At 48.4% G+C, this 16,775-nt stretch overlaps 2 protein-coding genes across 2 annotated transcripts; both read right to left on the minus strand.

The window, feature by feature from the left end:
- Nucleotides 1-1,394: 1,394 nt before the first annotated feature.
- Nucleotides 1,395-4,649, minus strand: GPR135 (G protein-coupled receptor 135; the record flags this gene model as incomplete). The annotated part of the gene is made up of 2 exons (XM_081880232.1): nucleotides 1,395-3,746; nucleotides 4,632-4,649. The coding sequence occupies 2 exons, from the start codon at nucleotides 4,647-4,649 to the stop codon at nucleotides 1,845-1,847; spliced, it is 1,920 nt and encodes a 639-aa protein (XP_081736358.1). The 3' UTR covers nucleotides 1,395-1,844.
- A 377-nt stretch (nucleotides 4,650-5,026) lies between these two features.
- Nucleotides 5,027-16,709, minus strand: L3HYPDH (trans-L-3-hydroxyproline dehydratase). The gene is made up of 6 exons (XM_081867469.1): nucleotides 16,139-16,709; nucleotides 10,429-10,598; nucleotides 9,291-9,413; nucleotides 7,044-7,181; nucleotides 6,267-6,593; nucleotides 5,027-6,225 (listed from the first exon to the last, which is right to left on the minus strand). Exons 1-5 carry the CDS (start codon nucleotides 16,692-16,694, stop codon nucleotides 6,468-6,470), a joined length of 1,113 nt encoding a protein of 370 aa, XP_081723595.1. The 5' UTR covers nucleotides 16,695-16,709; the 3' UTR covers nucleotides 5,027-6,225; nucleotides 6,267-6,467.
- Nucleotides 16,710-16,775: the final 66 nt, after the last annotated feature.

Raw genomic sequence — 16,775 nt, forward strand, 5'->3', positions numbered from 1 at the left:
CCTCTATGTGACATCCTTTTATATATTTGAACATGGCTATCACAGAATCATAGAATCATAGAGTTACCTCACCTGCTAATGCAACAAGGACACCAGCAGAGCTGCCTGTCTCCATACCTAGTGCCTCTTGTGATTGCAAAAAATATGGGGGGGGGGTGCAGAGACTGGCACAACAGACCCCTAAGAAGAAGAAGAAGAAGAAGAGTTTGGATTTGATATCCCGCCTTTCACTCCCTTTAAGGAGTCTCAAAGCGGCTAACATTCTCCTTTCCCTTCCTCCCCCACAACAAACACTCTGTGAGGTGAGTGGGGCTGAGAGACTTCACAGAAGTGTGACTGGCCCAAGGTCACCCAGCAGCTGCATGTGGAGGAGCGGAGACGCGAACCCGGTTCCCCAGATTAGGAGACTACCGCTCTTAACCACTACACCACACTGGCTTGAGCACGGGAGTAGCCCAAGAGGGAACCAGCCCCTCTGCAATGCTCTGCTTTCTGGTCTTTTTAATGTAATGTGTTTTAATGTGCCAAGTTGAGTGAGGCTGTGCTCAAACCTTCCACGCTTACTATCCAAACAGCTTGGTGCTCTCTCTCTCATTGCTGCTGGGGTGGTGGTGGTGTCTAGCCAGGTTTTTTGTCCCTGGTGATGCCTCCTGGGGGTCGCCCTTTAAGGTTCCCAGCCTATGTGTTTGTGTACACAAATGTGCATGGCGGGGGGGGGGGAGGAGTCAATCGGGATCTTTCACCTGTGTGAAATAAAGCCTCGTTTCTCCCCTGCACACAAACACACAACCCTTTTCTCTCTTACCTCTCTTACCTCCATAATTTATTATTTATACCCCGCCCAACTGTCTGGGTTTCCCCTGCCACTCTGGGGGGCTTCCAACAGAATATTAAACAGAATAAAACATCAAACATTAAAAAATTCCCTAAACACCTTAACAATCATCAAGGACCTGCTTCACCCAGGGAGAAGGACTTGATGAGGTGTCACAGCAAGGTCAGCGAGGGGCATAGTTTCCTGAGCGGAGGGCCAGGAGAGTCGCATGTGGCCCTCAGTTCCTCACCGCTGCCCTCAAGCAAACTCTGCTCACTTTCTCTCCCTTCAGCTCATTGCTGGGCTCTTGATGAGGCTCAGCCAGTTTCTTACACACCTTTTAATTCCCTTCAGTAGCACCTTAAAGACCAACTAAGTCAGTTCTTGGTATGAGCTTTCGTGTGCATGCACACTTCTTCAGATACACAGATATCTGTATATATGTGTATCTGAAGAAGTGTGCATGCACACGAAAGCTCATACCAAGAACTGACTTAGTTGATCTTTAAGGTGCTACTGGAAGGAATTTGTTTTGTTTTGACTATGGCAGACCAACACGGCTACCTATCTGTAACTTTTAATTCCCATGTCCCAAGGACACGGAAAGAAGCAGCACCCACATCCCCTTTCTTGCAACAGCTGCAGCAATTTTGCAGATCAGCCAAGGGAATAGTTGGGCTTGTCCAAACTCCCTCTTCCTGCTGCTTCTCCCACCTTCGGGGGGGGGGGAATGCTCTTTAGAGCGAAGTCGGAGCAAATGGCAATTTGGGCTTTCTCCGGATTGATGTTTGCACAGGCCCATGCCTCAAAATCTGCTCAGACCCATGTTTTCTAGGGCAAGAGAAAGAGTGGATGAGCCCAGAGACTGATTGGGAAAGTCCTGGGTTTCAGGATTCACAGTGATGCCTTTGATTCACAGCACATCCTTCCAGTCTCTGTAACAATGTTCCAGTTGTGATGTTGTGGCTTCTGAGCACTTGGCTTTCCCGGCCTTGCCATTAGGCCAACTCTGGTCCACCCCGACAATGTTTCACAGGCTGGTATCGGCAGCGCCCGTTTTTCCTTGCTGCAAGCCGCCTTCGGAAGCAGTGTCCGGCCACCCATCCCGGCAGAAGAGCAGCGCCGGGTTCCTGCAGGCCCACACCCCCAATTCCCCTCCGCTGGCCGGGCTGGAGGAGGTGAGGGTGCTCCCCACAGTGCCTCCGCTTCCATGGCTGGCGTACCGCTCCGCCCGGCTCTTGCCCTCCAGGCGGCGGCCTTGGGTGGCAGCCAGCGCCACCGCAGCCACGTTGCCCCTTGTCCTGTACCCCCCTTCCCGGTTGCGCCCGAGCAGCATGGCGATATTGGGGTTCCGGGCGGCGTAGATGAGGGGGTTGATGGCTCCGTTGGCCCAGGCCATCCAGCAGGCCACAGTGTCCACGGCGGGCGAGAAGGAGACGTGCCCCGTGGCGGCGGCCAGGCCCAAGACGCAGTAGGGCCCCCAACAGCAGATGATGGAGACGATCATGATGAGGACCGTGGTGGCTGTCCGCATCTCGCCGTAGTAGCGCAGCAGGTGCCCGTAGGTGGTGAGGGGGCGCACCCTGCTCTCCGACCGCCGTACTGCGCGGCAGATGTTGTAGTGGCAGAAGCACATGAGGGCGAAGGGCAGCAGGTAGCACAGGACGATCAGCGCGGCGCCGTAGGGGGGCCCCAGGCGCGAGGACCCCCAAGGCAGGGCATACATGCAGTGGTAGGCCTCGGGCCCCGCTTCCTCCTCCTCTTCCTCGTCCTCCCTCCGGCCCAGCAGGTACCAGGGCCCCGAGAAGCCCAGCGCGGCCAGCCAGACGGCGGCCAGGAGCTGCGCGGCCCTCCGACGGCCCATTTTGCGCCTGGGCTGGCGCACGATGGCGCAGTAGCGGTCGAAGGAGAGCAGCGCCATGGTGAGCGTGGCGGCGATGCCCAGGCCGGCGTGGGCGGCGGCGCTGGCCAGGCAGAGGCGCGGCCCGAAGAGCCAAGCCCCGTGGGGGCGCCCGCTGAGCAGGCTGGCCAAGGCGGGCGGCAGGCACAGCGCGGCGCCCAGCAGCTCCGACAGCGACAGCGACAGCACGAAGGCGTTGGTGACCGTGCGCAGAGGCCGGTGCCGCGCGATCACCACCACCACGGCGCCGTTGCCCAGCGCCGACAGCGCGAAGATCAGCAGCAGCAGCAGCGCCTGCGACGCCAGCGACGCCCCGGACCAGCCCCACGCCGCCTCCGCCTCCGGCCCCGACACCTGGCCGCCGCTCTCGTTGCGCCAGCCCGGCGCCGAGCCGTTGACCAGGAGCAGCAGCGCGGATCCCTCCATGGCCAGGCGCCTTCCCGGCCCCGAGAGGTCCCGGGGCTGACTTAAGGCGCGCTTGGAGAGCCCCGGGCGCAAAGCTCCATCTGGGGACTCTGCCCTCTGCTCCTCAGCCGCGCGTCTGGTCTGGCCACCGGCGCGCGAGGCAGCTGGAGGCGCCGGCCTTTGGGATCGTGGCCCGGCCTCCTCGTGGGAGGGGAAGGGGGCGCCTGGCGGGGACGCGGCGGCTCCTTGGGTGGCGCAGCCTCCGCTTGCCGCAGAGGCGCGGGATTGCTTTGCGCTCGCTGCGCGCCCGGCACATCTCTCGCTCTCTTCCGCGTGGCAGAGAAACCTTGGGGGGCTCGGGGAGTCGCTGACGTCTCCGCAGTCGGTTGCCCCGGGAAACCACGATGGCGCACACGCCGGAGAAGCCGGCAGCCCGACTACCCCATTCTCTCCCCCGCCCGCCCCAAACGCCCTTCTGGCCCCTTCTTTTCTGCCGCCGTGTGGACGGGTCCCTGCATTTCTTCCTGGACGGCTGCCTCCTTCAAGAGCTGCTTCCCAACAGCGCAGCTTCTCACCCGTTGCGGCATCTTTTTGGATTTCTGCGCATCGCGAGGGAGGGGGCGTTTGCTGTGCCAGGCAAGCGCGCAGGGGTCAAGCGTGCAGATCCGCAGATCCTTGCGGATGGGCGAGAAAGGAGAAGTTTGCAGCAGGCAGGGCAGAGATTTTAAAGGGCTCCTGCGCTGTTTCCAGTTGCCACCTGTTAAGTGGCTCAAGAATAAACAGCGCCGGACACAGGGAAAAGGAGGGAAGCCTCGCCATCAGGTTCCCTCTCTGCTAGGAAAAGCATTCATTCTTGCAGACCTTGGAGAAAGGTGACACGCAAGAACTAGATGGAGCAAGGCCATTGCTTCATCCAAGTCAGCAGAAGCAGCTTTTTCATTCCCTTTGATAACCATGTCAAGTGAGGGGTGAGGGCAGACCAAGGGATGCGATTCCTAACTTTTGTTCGGAATCTAACGAATAGCATTTGTTCAGTAGCCTAGGCCAAGTCCAGCCACATACATCCAAGAGGTCTTAATGCACGCACACTCATTTCTTTGTCCAGGAATGTTCAGTCTACAGCAACCCAAAAAGCACTTGAGGGGTGCAGCCTGGGGAGAGGATGGAGGCTGCCAACAGTCCCAATGGCCAGATACAGAGGAGTGAAGGGACATATTTTGGCTTCCAGGCCTGGGGTTCACCATTGCTGCTGCACAGTTTCCACTCAGCGCTGGGTGACCAAATGCAGCATTTTGTGAAGAGGCAAGTTAAAGCAGTGCAGCTTTTTTCTTACCGTTGCACAACTGGAACTGCCAGTCTCCGTGTGCAGTTTGCCAGCCCCCCCCCCACTTTTTCCACGCAGACAACAGCTAGAATGATGGGAGCTGCAGTTCAGCAACAGCAGCAGGTTCCCCACTCCTGTTCTAAGCCAAACAGTCCCTCAACTTTTACTTGCCATGACACACAGCTCACAAATGCAATGATGGTCATCATAAGGACATGTGGCTGAGCAGGTTTGCTATTAATTAAACAGGGCTCTGAGGTCAATGAAACTATTCCAACACTTTGGGTACAAAGGATTTTCTCAAGCTGAAGGCTTCAAAGTGTTCTGAATAATTCATGCAACCCACACTTGGGAAGATGCTATCCTGATATGAGGTACCAAACAGTGCAATGATAGAGGTATATGTCTCAGCTGTTCCTTCTTGAACAGGTTTTTGGGGTATTCAGAGAAACCTGCAAAAATCTATTTAACCAGACGTACAGCAGGACACCCTAGGGAAGAATGGCTGCACCATACTATTGTCAAACCAAACTATTTGTCTCCAACGAAGGTCACAACCTAAATCAGTTGCCCTTGATAACTCTTAAGGAGGCGATGTTTAAATTTTTATTATAGATAGAAAGCATAGTATGACGACATAATTCTTTATTTTACAAGGTGGGGCTGCAGCATGCTTAGTATTCCACTTAAAAACAAAAAGCCCTAAGTGGTTTTACATAAGACAATATAAAATATTAACTAAAATACTGATAAATTTAAATGTTAAAACTAAAGCATATTTTAAATGAAGCTTGTGGTGCGGAAGTCATACCTTCTTCCTCTTTTGAGAATCAGGATTCCAGAGCTTGACTTATTGCTAGAGTCTGTTACAGGAAATAAAGAACTTATAACACATTCTTTAATCAGGTGCCTGTTGATATCCCAGGAACTTCACACAAAGAAGGGAAATGTTAAAATATTGCGTTCAAACATTTGCACCTGCACTGCAGCATTACAGTAAAGGTTAAAGAAGTTCAGCAATGAAAGCAGCATAAAGAGACATAACAGCCATCAAAAAGCTCTAAGAAACGTAACATACAAATTCTGTAGCACTTTGAATATAAAAATGGCCCCCTGCAGGGGTTATTTCGCAGTCTTGTTCATTAGGGCACTGCATTCACCTCAGGCAGGGCACAAGTCAGAGGTAGAACCCTCACCTTTGAAAAAATCAAACCGTCTTGGAATTTGAAGCAGACTGGCTCGAAAGCTGCGGTAGCCAAAACAGGCTGGCTTCGGAACAGTTTTGAAGCCTTCAGAGGTCTTCTAAGTTGCTGTTTTTAACTAGTTTGACATGTTTTTACAAAGTCACGCAAGTTGAAATTTAAAGTGCCAGGCAGAAAGGAGGGGGACATGTAGGTGTTTCAAGGATAATCAGAGTATTTGGTCAAGAAGGTGCAACACTACCCAGATAAACTTGTGGTGTTTTACAGGTATGCCCAAGCTCTGATCTCAAGGGTTGGAGGCTAATGGCAAAGACATGTTCAACACCGCCCGCCCCCCAAGAGAATCTCCCACATAAATGAGCTTTCATTTTATTCTTTATCAGACCAGACCAGGTGAATGAGCCTGTGGGGTTGGAGAAAGGGGAAGAAACCTCCATCCCTTTCCTGCTTATCAATCTTGACCAGCCTACTGCTAGTAACAGGAACAAGCATTTATATATGTATCTTGGTAATCTTTACAACAACTTTGTAAAGCATGTCAGTATTATTTTCTCCCTACTGAAGATGGGGAGGGTGTAGACTTAGTAGGGCCTACCTAAGGCAATCAAATGAACCTGCTACTTCACAGTTCAGCCTTAAGTCATAGTGCCACACTATCTCCTATTACATTTTATATACAGACAAGGAGCTTCAGACCACTTTGGTGAAACTGAATGAGAGCCTTAATCACCGGTAAGATAGAGGGTAACGCCAGCACTTAAAAGAAAGCAAAATACACGTATCAAAGCAAACAGGGTTATTGGAAGCAGTATAGTAGCACAGTCACTTAAGAAAGAAACCGTATTTCAGTGGGTCCTCCTCCTCAAAAGTGAAGGTTGACATTCCAGTATAAAAGGATTCTCCAGAGACTTCTACAATAACAGCATTGTGGTCACCACATTTGGTTTGCTGGGTCAAAAGAAAATGCTTCAGATTAATTAGGAAAAATACACTGGTTTACTTACAGCACAAACTTTTGTAGGCAGCATCTGAATACATGTAATGATGTATACATCTAAACTAAAGTGACAATGAAAGAACAGAACAGAATATAAAGCAAGTATTTAAGGCTTAAATTGTTTACATTATGTTTTAAGCAAAAGTGAGACAATTTACTAAAAGTAATGAAAACCATTAATCATTTGGTCCTAATTATGGCATCATGATCTTATAACAAGATCAGTTTTTCTTGGCTTGCTGAGAGCATTTCATCCACAAATGAAGTAACCCTACTCACTTGTGAATGTTGGAAGAATTCAAGCTATCCGACTAAACAAGACCCAGGGCACAGCAAAGCCACCAGTCCATCACATACTTTTTATTTTTCTAAATTACCAAAGATAAATGTTTGGAGCTTGCCTTTATTGCTTTTCCAGTGAACAGGGAACCAGTTGTACTGCTTCTGAAGGTCCTGGTCTGGTTCAGCTGAATGAGTCCTTTATGGTATTGTAGAGCAATGCGAGCTGTCACACCCGACCCGGTAGGACTTCGGTCAACCTAGTTTGGAGAGAAGCAGACGTGTTTTAGCTGCATCATTCAGGAATGCAACAAATGTAATTAATGACTTTTACTTTTTTAAAAGGTGCACGTGCCTGAATTATATCCCTAAATTATGCTATTCAATATTAAAGAGAGAAAGTGGGTAGGTGCACCCAAAAACTTAAAAGCTACCTAGAACAGATTTCCCCTACCTTTTTCTGACTGTGGCCCCCTTCTGACTTTCTTTCCTGTCTCTCCCCATGGGCATAGCCGGGGGGAGGGGGAGGCAAACCTGCCCCCTAACAAAAATCCTGGCTATGGCAATGCCCCCTCCCTATCGTATTGGTAGAAAGGTGGCTATTTAAATATTTTGTTTGTAAATAGAACATGTTTTATTTATAATTTATACAAAATACAATTACATAGATTGATAGGAACATAATGAAATATTGTTGAAGCAGAAAAACAGAATCATGGAGTTGAAAGGGACCCCAAGGGTCATCTTTCTAGTGCAACCCCCTGCTAAAACATCCATGACAGGTGGCCATCCAACCTCTGCTTAGAAACCTCCAAGGAAGAGTGCAGAACCTCCTGAGGGAGATCCATCTTCCATGTAATATAAACAAAACTTATTTGACCCGTTATTTGACCCGTTATTTGACACAGAGGGGGAAACCTACAGATACAGTACAAAAGGCACACGGGAAGTTCTGTATATATAGGAGAATTTTAAAAAGCAAGTGATCCTCACTGACATGGCGCAAAAAGATCTTGTCACCAGGCTGCCTAGATAAAACACTATAGCCCCCCTTACCTGGGCGTAAGCCCCACTGAACTCAATGCGGCTTTCTTCTTAGTTTGCACCAGACGTCCTATTGGAAAGACCCAGTTCTCTGAGTGCATGTTCTGGAAGTTGGATAATAGGGGCAGTACAGGATTCATTTTGGTGTACCAACCTCCCCACTGCACCAAGGATTCCATGTCCGAGCTGCTTCAGGACATGGCGGCTGTTCTCCTGGAGATCCCTAGTTTGGTTGTCCTAGGGGATTTTAACATCCACATCGACACAGCCTTACAAGGGGCCGCTCGGGACTTCATGGAAAGCATGGCCTCCATGGGGCTGTCCCTGAATAAGTCTGGCCCAACTCATAGCCGTGGACATGCCTTGGACCTGGTGTTCAGCTCTATGATGATCTGACACTAAGTAAAAGCGAAACTAAAGAAGTGCCATGGTCAGATCACTTCCTGGTGCAACTGGACTTCTTTGCGACCCTTCCCCTCTGCAGGGAGGTGGGACCAATTCAAATGGTCCACCCCCGCCACTTAATGGATCCAAATGGTTTCCAAAGAGTGGTAGGGGATGCTTTTTCCCATGCTGATGGCCTTTCAGCTGATTCCCTGGTGGCCCACTGGAATGTGGCGTTAACCAGGGCTATTGACTGTTTGGCTCCGAAGCGCCCTCTCTGATTGCATGGAGCCCGGACAGCCCCGTGGTTTTCCACAGATCTGAGGGCAATGAAACAATCGCTGAGACGGCTAGAGCGCCGGAGGCGGATAACTCATTCTGAAGCTGCCTGGCATCTTCATTTCCATTCCACTGAATGATTCTGGGCTCCACACATGCTGGGAGTAATGGCTGGAGCCTGAGCTGGGCAGCTTCTTGCTTCGCAGTGCACCTGGATGCTTCTACAGCTCTTTTCCATACAAGAGGCTCTCCAGTGTTACCAATGACTCCCTGGGACTCTCCTCTTTTGAGCTTCCAACTTTAGTTGGAAGTTGGCTAGCTCCACAACAGAAGCCTAGTCTTTCTTTTTTCCTGGCCAAGATGGTAGATACATTCCCCATCAAGCATCACCTGGGTCAATTTGTCAGGCCAGGAAACATTTTGTTTCTTTCTTGATTCACTTAATTTGTCAGTCAGATCTTGGACTTTTTACTCAGTTCAATGTTCCTAGCTCTATACAGCTCCTAGTCTCTCAGAATTTAAGAGCCGTATAGAGCAAGGAATGCAGAATTAAGCATCCTACAGATATGCTGCCTTTTCCTTTTCTCTACTACAAATACAAATTGGGAACCCCTGTGATGAAAGGGGGCAAGGTGGAACTTCTTTTGCACAGTATTCTCTACCTGTGCATCTGCAAACACACATATGTTGCTTGTTGGTTCATCACTAAATGCATCTTTCCCATCTGTCAGGATAGTCCCATAAATGAAAGCCGTGTCTTCAATCTCAGGATGGTGAACTTTGAACTAGAAGAAGAAAACAGTAAATGGCATCAGATAAATGCAACAAAATAGCAATAATATAATAAGGACCTCACAGACTATGTGCATATCTAGTATTATTATTAAGAGGATGTGCAGCTCAGGAGAAGGAAATGACAGTCTCTTTGTAGTACTGGAACCACGTGCTTAAAGACCAACTATATCCCATTGCTCCTAGCTAGGCAAAGCCAATGGTCCACAATGATCATAACTGCAGTCCAAAACATCTAAAGGGTGCCATGTTGGCTAGTCCCTGGTCCAGGTCCTTACAATATGCCTAGAGGCCAAGTTTGTACAGATGTTAGGAGGCTGCTGCACTTATTTGCAGTAACCTCCCAATGAGAAAACAGCAGCTTCCATGGAATTATCATTGAGGATATCACAGTTCAGTTTCTGCTGGAGACTTTTATTGGATTTCTCTCTCTCTCTCTCTCTCTCTCTCTCTCTCACACACACACACACACACACACACACACACACACCGTCTTCTCCCTAGCACTGAACACCCCAGTTCCCAGTCTCAACTGCTCCAAAGCATCTCACTATATGAACAGCAAACGACTTTTAGATACTCAAGGGTGGGCAAGACTGCATAAATCTGTTTCTAAGACAAAGCTAGTCAAAGTGATTTCTGTCTAACAAAATAATGTATATGTTATATTGACAGGATTATGGAAAAAGATTAGCTGCCCACAAAAAAAACAGGACTTTGATATTTTTTAACAATCAATGCATGATTTGCATCAGCTCCATTTGGAAGAGAGAAACCGCAGTCACAATATTATGCAGTCTGCCAATCAGGCTTGTAAACAGTAACGTGGTAATCTATGGCAAGGAAGACTTGCTTGCAAGTGAACTTGCAGAGAGGCATAACAACACTGGTTTTCTTTTGTATATGAACAAGTAGATTAGTAATTTAAAGACATTTAACTCATAGATTTATTTAAAAATATAGAAATAATTTAGTTATATTGTACAATACAGAGAAATCTGACTATACCTGAGCCTTTACTGCTTCAGTTACTGCAGATGCTGCATCTACTAGATCCCTAATCCTTGAAGAAGAAAGATCAAGTCCCAATCGATCAGCACTGACAAATGCATAGAAAGTGCCGCCATATCCAACATCCACAACTACTTTTCCATAGCCAGGAACATCAACAGTTAAATCTAATAATCAAGAAAAGGACATGGCATTACTGCAAATAATTCACGTTTCCCCTCTGTAATCTGTTCTGACACCCCAAACAATAGTGCCTATCTACCTATTATGGTGACAGTAATATCACTTAAGAATGCTGAAAAGCAGTCTGGTAACTAAAGACTAAGGGAGCAATGCAAACCCCAGATCTGCTGGGATGAATGAGGTATCTGGTTCAACCAGCCTATGCTGGCATAAGCACATTCCTGCTCAGCCTGAGAGATGCCAGCATAACTCCCTCAGGACAGGACAGCTGGCTGAGACCTATGGCAGCAGAAACCCTGAAGAATGGGTGTTCTGGGGGAGAGACTGGACAGGGGGACTTATATCAGGGGGACTGTATCCTAATCTGGCAACCAGCAGAATTTACACTGGAAAAACGGTGGAATAAGTCCATCTCTATAAAGGTTTGTCTTTCCTCTACCAGGCTTAGGCCAAGTCAGGCGGTTAGTAGCCTTGTTACTGAACAGCTTGGAATAGGGGTGATTTATGCCAGCTTAGTTTAAACTGGTTTAAATTCTGGCTTCCTATAGTTAGGTCTGCTCCTTAAGAGTAATTAATCGAGCACCAGTCATCAGAACATTTTTACCATCCTGCAAATTAACATAGACTTCTTTTTCAGGCAGCACAACAGACACAGAAACAATTAGGATCCCCCCAGTAACTTAAAGACTATTATTTGAAACAAGTGGAACAACATCATGCTATTACAATTGTTCTGTCTGTGCAAGCATTGCTTGCTATATGGAATGATCTCTCCCCCCCCCCCCCCGCCGTGTTGTTCTGGGGTTCTTCCTACCCGCAAGAGCTGATGGGGACAAAGAGGGCATGAAGAAGATCAGGGGGAAGCCCTGTTGTGCTAAGATGACTTGTGCTGGTTCCCAGTAGCACAACTGTTTAGTTGAATCTGGCCCAATATATCCTTGCCTCCTACCAGGACAGCTCCTGTTCAAGGTTCCAGACAGCTACTCTCTTCTTTAGCAAAGTCCATTTCATTCCTCTCCCTTTTCTTTTCCAACCAATGATCAACACTGCACGACTACAGAGCATGATTTCACTGAGCATGCACTGGGCAAATAGGGGGGTGTTATTTATTTTTAAAAATAAACTGCAAACTTAGTGTCTCAGACAACAAAACGTACAGCTCACTAGAACATTCAAGAAAGGAAGTGTCGTGCAGATAGGTGTTCTTTCCAAGATGCAAAGTTAGAGCCTGGGGAATAGCAGAAAAGAAGGTTAGTCATATTTGTCGATTATCTAGCATGCAGGATCAGAATAATAAAAAAGCATATTCCTACACACCTGACCTGACATCTACTTTTTGTGCAAATCTACACATTTATGAGCCTTGTTATCAGTTAAAATTGAACTATTATGGTTTCCCAAAAAGGATCCTGGGAATTGTAACTTTAGAGAGGATACCAAGAATTATATTAGAGGTTCCTGCCCACACCCACCTTCACAGAACTGTAGCTTTCAAGATTCCTTGGGGAAACCAAACTTTTATTTGAAGTCTTAAGTGGAGGCAAGTCATTTACTACTGCGGAACTATTCAGACCATGAGAGAATTCATGACTTCATTTAGATTCTCCCCACACCTGGGAACTAAATAAGAAGTTCATTCTAAATTTCTCCTACCAGTTATGGGATTGTGCAGTCAGAATTTAGGAGAAAATGTTAAAAAAAAAAGAGGATCCCATTAAACTAAAGCTAATTGTCATTTTATGTTACGGGTGGGTAGCCGTGTTGGGACTTCCGTAGTCGAAACAAAATAAAAAAAATTCTTCCAGTAGCACCTTAGAGACCAACTAAGTTTGCTATTTTATGAATTGTGCAATTAACTTGCTGCTTCCTGCAAGAAGAAAATGATACTGGATCTCCACTCAGTGTGATAAAAAAGTAGTTAAGTGCTTCATACCAGGCACAGAGGGTGGGCTATAAATTTAATAAATAAATAAAACAAATAGCACTAGTGAACAAAAGATACCTGAAACCACAGCAAGGCAATTATGTATGGAAACAGAGAGGAAGCCCCCCTTAGGTAGAAAGTAGAGCCTGATGTACCTGTAGCTGTAACAGTGGAATGAGAAAATGACCTGCCTTGCAAATCAAGGAAAGCCACACAATGGCTTTCTGGGACTACATGATAATGGTGGCTCCGAGAGAAGATCTCACATCCACTTTGCTTCTCATCAGGTCCTGTAACTCAGTGCAGTGCAAATCAAGGTTTGGCTTAGCATGTTGTCCAAACCCAGGATTGTGGATAAGCTCTCTCTTCCTAACCATGATCTGTAGCCAAGAACAAACCTTAAGGACAGAGTTTAACCAAGATCCCAACGACTGAGGAGGGGAAAAGTGAGCTCTTACCTGGGAGCCAGTGTGTTTGCACTAAACCATAGTTTGGTTTGGTTATGTGAAAATGCGGCCAATGCAGATGTACCTAGTAGCCAATAAATATGACAGAACAAATGGCCAAGACATTTGATCGACCTACAATATATGTTGAAAATATGCTATATGGTAATTTATGGACCTAATAGGTATCTAAAGTCATTTGCCACTGTTCTTGTATGTAGGTTTTATTTTATTTGTTTTTTATCTTATATTTTGGAAATGTACATCCAGTTTTTTCCCCCCTTTAATTTTTTTGGGGCCCCCAAGAGAGTGGGGCCCTAAGCTGTAGCTTGTTTAGCTTGTAAGTAAATCTGGCACTGCCCCTGGGGGTCCCTTCCAGTTCATAAGATCCTATGATTCTATGTTTCACACACATGCCTTTGGAGAGGATCCCTAATGTTATGTACTGAGTTGAATAGGATCCAAAAGGCAGCAGTCTGATTGGTCCTAGAACAATAGGATCCAGAATGCAGCAGTCTGAATAGGATCCAGAATGCAGCAGTCTGATTAGTCCACAGGAGCCACCCAATCCAGCTCCAGCTGGAAGGGAATCTGCAACCTGATTGGCCTACAGGAGAATCCCGGAATTAGCCAATCATGTGGGGCCCATTGTGTAAATAATGTATATACCATATTTTTTGCTCTATAAGACTCACTTTTTCCCTCCTAAAAAGTAAGGGGAAATGTGTGTGCATCTTATGGAGCGAGTGCAGGCTGCACAGCTATCCCAGAAGCCAGAACAGCAAGAGGGATCGCTGCTTTCACTGCTCAGCGATCCCTCTTGCTGTTCTGGCTTCTGAGATTCAGAATATTTTTTTTCTTGTTTCCCCCCTCCAAAAACTAGGTGCGTCTTGTGGTCTGGTGCGTCTTATAGAGCGAAAAATACGGTAAGTCATTCTGGGGGAGCTCCCATTCCTCCTCACCACTATGAGCTGAATAAAGAGCATGAAATCCACTCTCGACTCCGAGTACAGTGGTGCCTCGCAAGACGAAATTAATTCGTTCCGCAAGTTTTTTCTTCTTGCGAGTTTTTCGTCTTGCGAAGCACGGTTTCCCATAGGAATGCATTGAAAATCAATCAATGCGTTCCTATGGAGACCGTCCGGGGACAGAGGGGAAGCGCCGCGCGCCTTCCCCTGTCCCCAGACCTAAATTAAAGCAAGGGGCAGCGGGGAGAAGATTGCTTCTCCCCGTTGCCTGCCCCGCAATCTCCGGGGACAGAGGGGAAGGCGCGCGCCGATCTTCTCCCCGTTGCCGCCCCTTGCTTCAAAAGAGGTCCGGGGACAGCGGGGAAGATGCGCTGCGCTTCCCCGCTATCCCCGGAGCTTGCGGGGCAAGCTTCGTTTTGCGAAGCAAGCCCATAGGGAGATGCGTCTTGCGAAGCGGCTAAGAAAACGAAAAACTCCTTCGTCTAGCGAGTTTTTCGTCTTCCGAGGCGTTTGTCTTGCGGGGCACCACTGTATATTTCACCTAACTCGGCAGAGAGAGATGAGATGCCCCGAAACACAGGACAAAAGCGCGTCCATACAGGACGCAGCGTTTGACATGGAAAAACAAAAAATTCCTTCCAGTAGCACCTTAAAGACCAACTAAGTTAGTTCTAGGTATGAGCTTCCGTGTGCATGCACACTTCTTCAGATACTCCTATTGAAGCATTGTGTCCTTGCTTTAAGAGAGACGTGCTTCTGATTATTTAGATTTGTATTTGGAATTATGGTTGCAATCCAAACAAGCTCAGGGTGGTTTTCGCATTAAAACCAGGCTTGGCACACTGGTCCTAGAATCATATAGAACCATATTAACTGTAGAGATTGAAGGGACCCTGAGGGACATCCAGTCCAACCCTCTGCAATGCAGGAATCTCAGCTAAAGCGTCCATGACTGATGGCCACCCAACTTCTGCTTTAAAACCTCCAAGGAAGGAGTGTGTACCACGTACCACTTTCAGAGGGAAACCGTTCTACTGTCAAACAGAGAAGCTGCTGAATTGCAACTTATTACCAAACTTAAAACCATGGAGAGATCTGGTCCGAACAAAGACATTGGCTCTGGTGCCAGTGTCCGTGTTAAGTCTGGTTGTAGTATTATTGTGGGTTAGGAGTTGTTTAAGATTGGGTGTCTGTCTGTAGGCAATGAAAGTTCTTCCTCCCACAGCTTGAGAAAGAGAAGATCTCAAAGTAGCTGTTCTATTACAAAGGAATTTCAAAACAAAAAAAATTCCTTCCAGTAGCACCTTAAAGACCAACTAAGTCAGTTCTTGGTATGAGCTTTCGTGTGCATGCACACTTCTTCAGATACACTGAAACAGAAGTTTCCAGACCCTTCTATATAGTGAGAAGGTGGGGAGGGGTATTACTCAGAAGGGTGGTAGGAATGGGTGATTGGCAGATAGCTGTGATGAGCCTGTTGGCGACTCTTAACGACTGCAATAGGTCTTACAGGAGGAAGCAAGGGGTGAAAAGGTGAAAAATGGCTTTGTCATGTATAATGAGATAAGAATCCAAGGTCTTTGTTCAGACCAGGTCTCTCCATGGTTTTAAGTTTGGTAACAAGTTGTAATTCAGCAGCTTCTCTTTCCAGTCTATTTCTGAAATTCCTTTGTAGTAAAACAGCTACTTTGAGATCTTGTATAGAATGTCCTGTAATCCTAATAGACTGGAAAGAGAAGCTGCTGAATTACAACTTATCACCAAACTTAAAACCATGGAGAGACCTGGTCTGAACAAAGACATTGGATTCTTATCTCATTATACATGACAAAGCCATTTTTCACCTTCTCACCCCTTGCTTTTTCCTGTAAGACCTATTGCAGTCGTTAAGAGTCGCCAACAGGCTCATCACAGCTATCTGCCAATCACCCATTCCCACCACCCTTCTGAGTAATACCCCTCCCCACCTTCTCACTATATAGAAGGGTCTGGTGACTTCGGTTTCAGTGCATCTGAAGAAGTGTGCATGCACACGAAAGCTCATACCTAGAACTAACTTAGTTGGTCTTTAAGGTGCTACCGGAAGGAATTTGTTTTGTTTTGACTATGGCAGACCAACACGGCTACCTATCTGTAACTTGGACATGGAAAGACGGGGCAGTCCAGGCGGCAGTGCTGCCCCCTACCGGTGGCGGCGGCGAAGGCGGCGACGCTGTGGAAGCGGACTCGGCTGCCGCTGCGCTGGCCGTCCCAGCTGGCGAAGGCGGTGACGGGCCCGCAGGGGCAGTGGATGACGACGGCGGCGGCGGCGGCGGCGGCCTGGTCGGGTCCCGGCGGCGGCGGCGGCGGGCAGAGGCCGTAGTCGAGGGCGAAGCGGGCGAGGCAGAGGACGGCGTGGCCGCACATGGCGCTGCCGCCCTGGTTGTGCACGAAGAGAGCCCCGAAGGCGGCGCCCGGCAGCTCGCTGGGCACCAGCGCCGCCCCGTACATGTCGCGGTGCCCGCGGGGCTCGTGCATCAGCAGCCGCCGGGCCGCGTCCAGCTCCGGGAGCTCCAGGAGGAGGCGGCGGCGGGCCAGCAGGGGAAGGTCCCGGGGGGGCTCCAAGGGGCCCAGGCCGCCCGGAGGAACCACCCGCAGCGGCTCCCCGCCCGCCTGCATCTCCACCGTGAGGAAAACGGGGGAGCCGGGCGCGCGGGGAGGGAGAGGCCGCGAGGCCCCGGCTCGGGCCTCAGGCGACGCCATGGCCCTTGAACGGTTTTTTACCTCACGCTGGTTTGTAACGGACGCCACCCGCCCAGGCCCCGCCCTCCGAGCAGGCATTGG

Source organism: Podarcis erhardii (genome assembly GCF_964252035.2).
Source record: "Podarcis erhardii genome assembly, chromosome: 1".
Taxonomy (NCBI): Eukaryota; Metazoa; Chordata; class Lepidosauria; order Squamata; family Lacertidae; genus Podarcis; species Podarcis erhardii.

Bases quoted from the DNA above. Each gene is read 5' to 3' on its own strand.
- L3HYPDH (XM_081867469.1), bottom strand. From the start codon at position 16,694: ATGGCGTCGCCTGAGGCCCGAGCCGGGGCCTCGCGGCCTCTCCCTCCC. The intron at 10,599-16,138 runs GTAGGGGGCAGC...CTTGATTATTAG, and splicing joins CGCCTTCGCCGCCGCCACCG to ATTTAACTGTTGATGTTCCT. The intron at 6,594-7,043 runs GCAAGCTCCAAA...CTTTTGACCCAG, and splicing joins TCACTGGAAAAGCAATAAAG to CAAACCAAATGTGGTGACCA.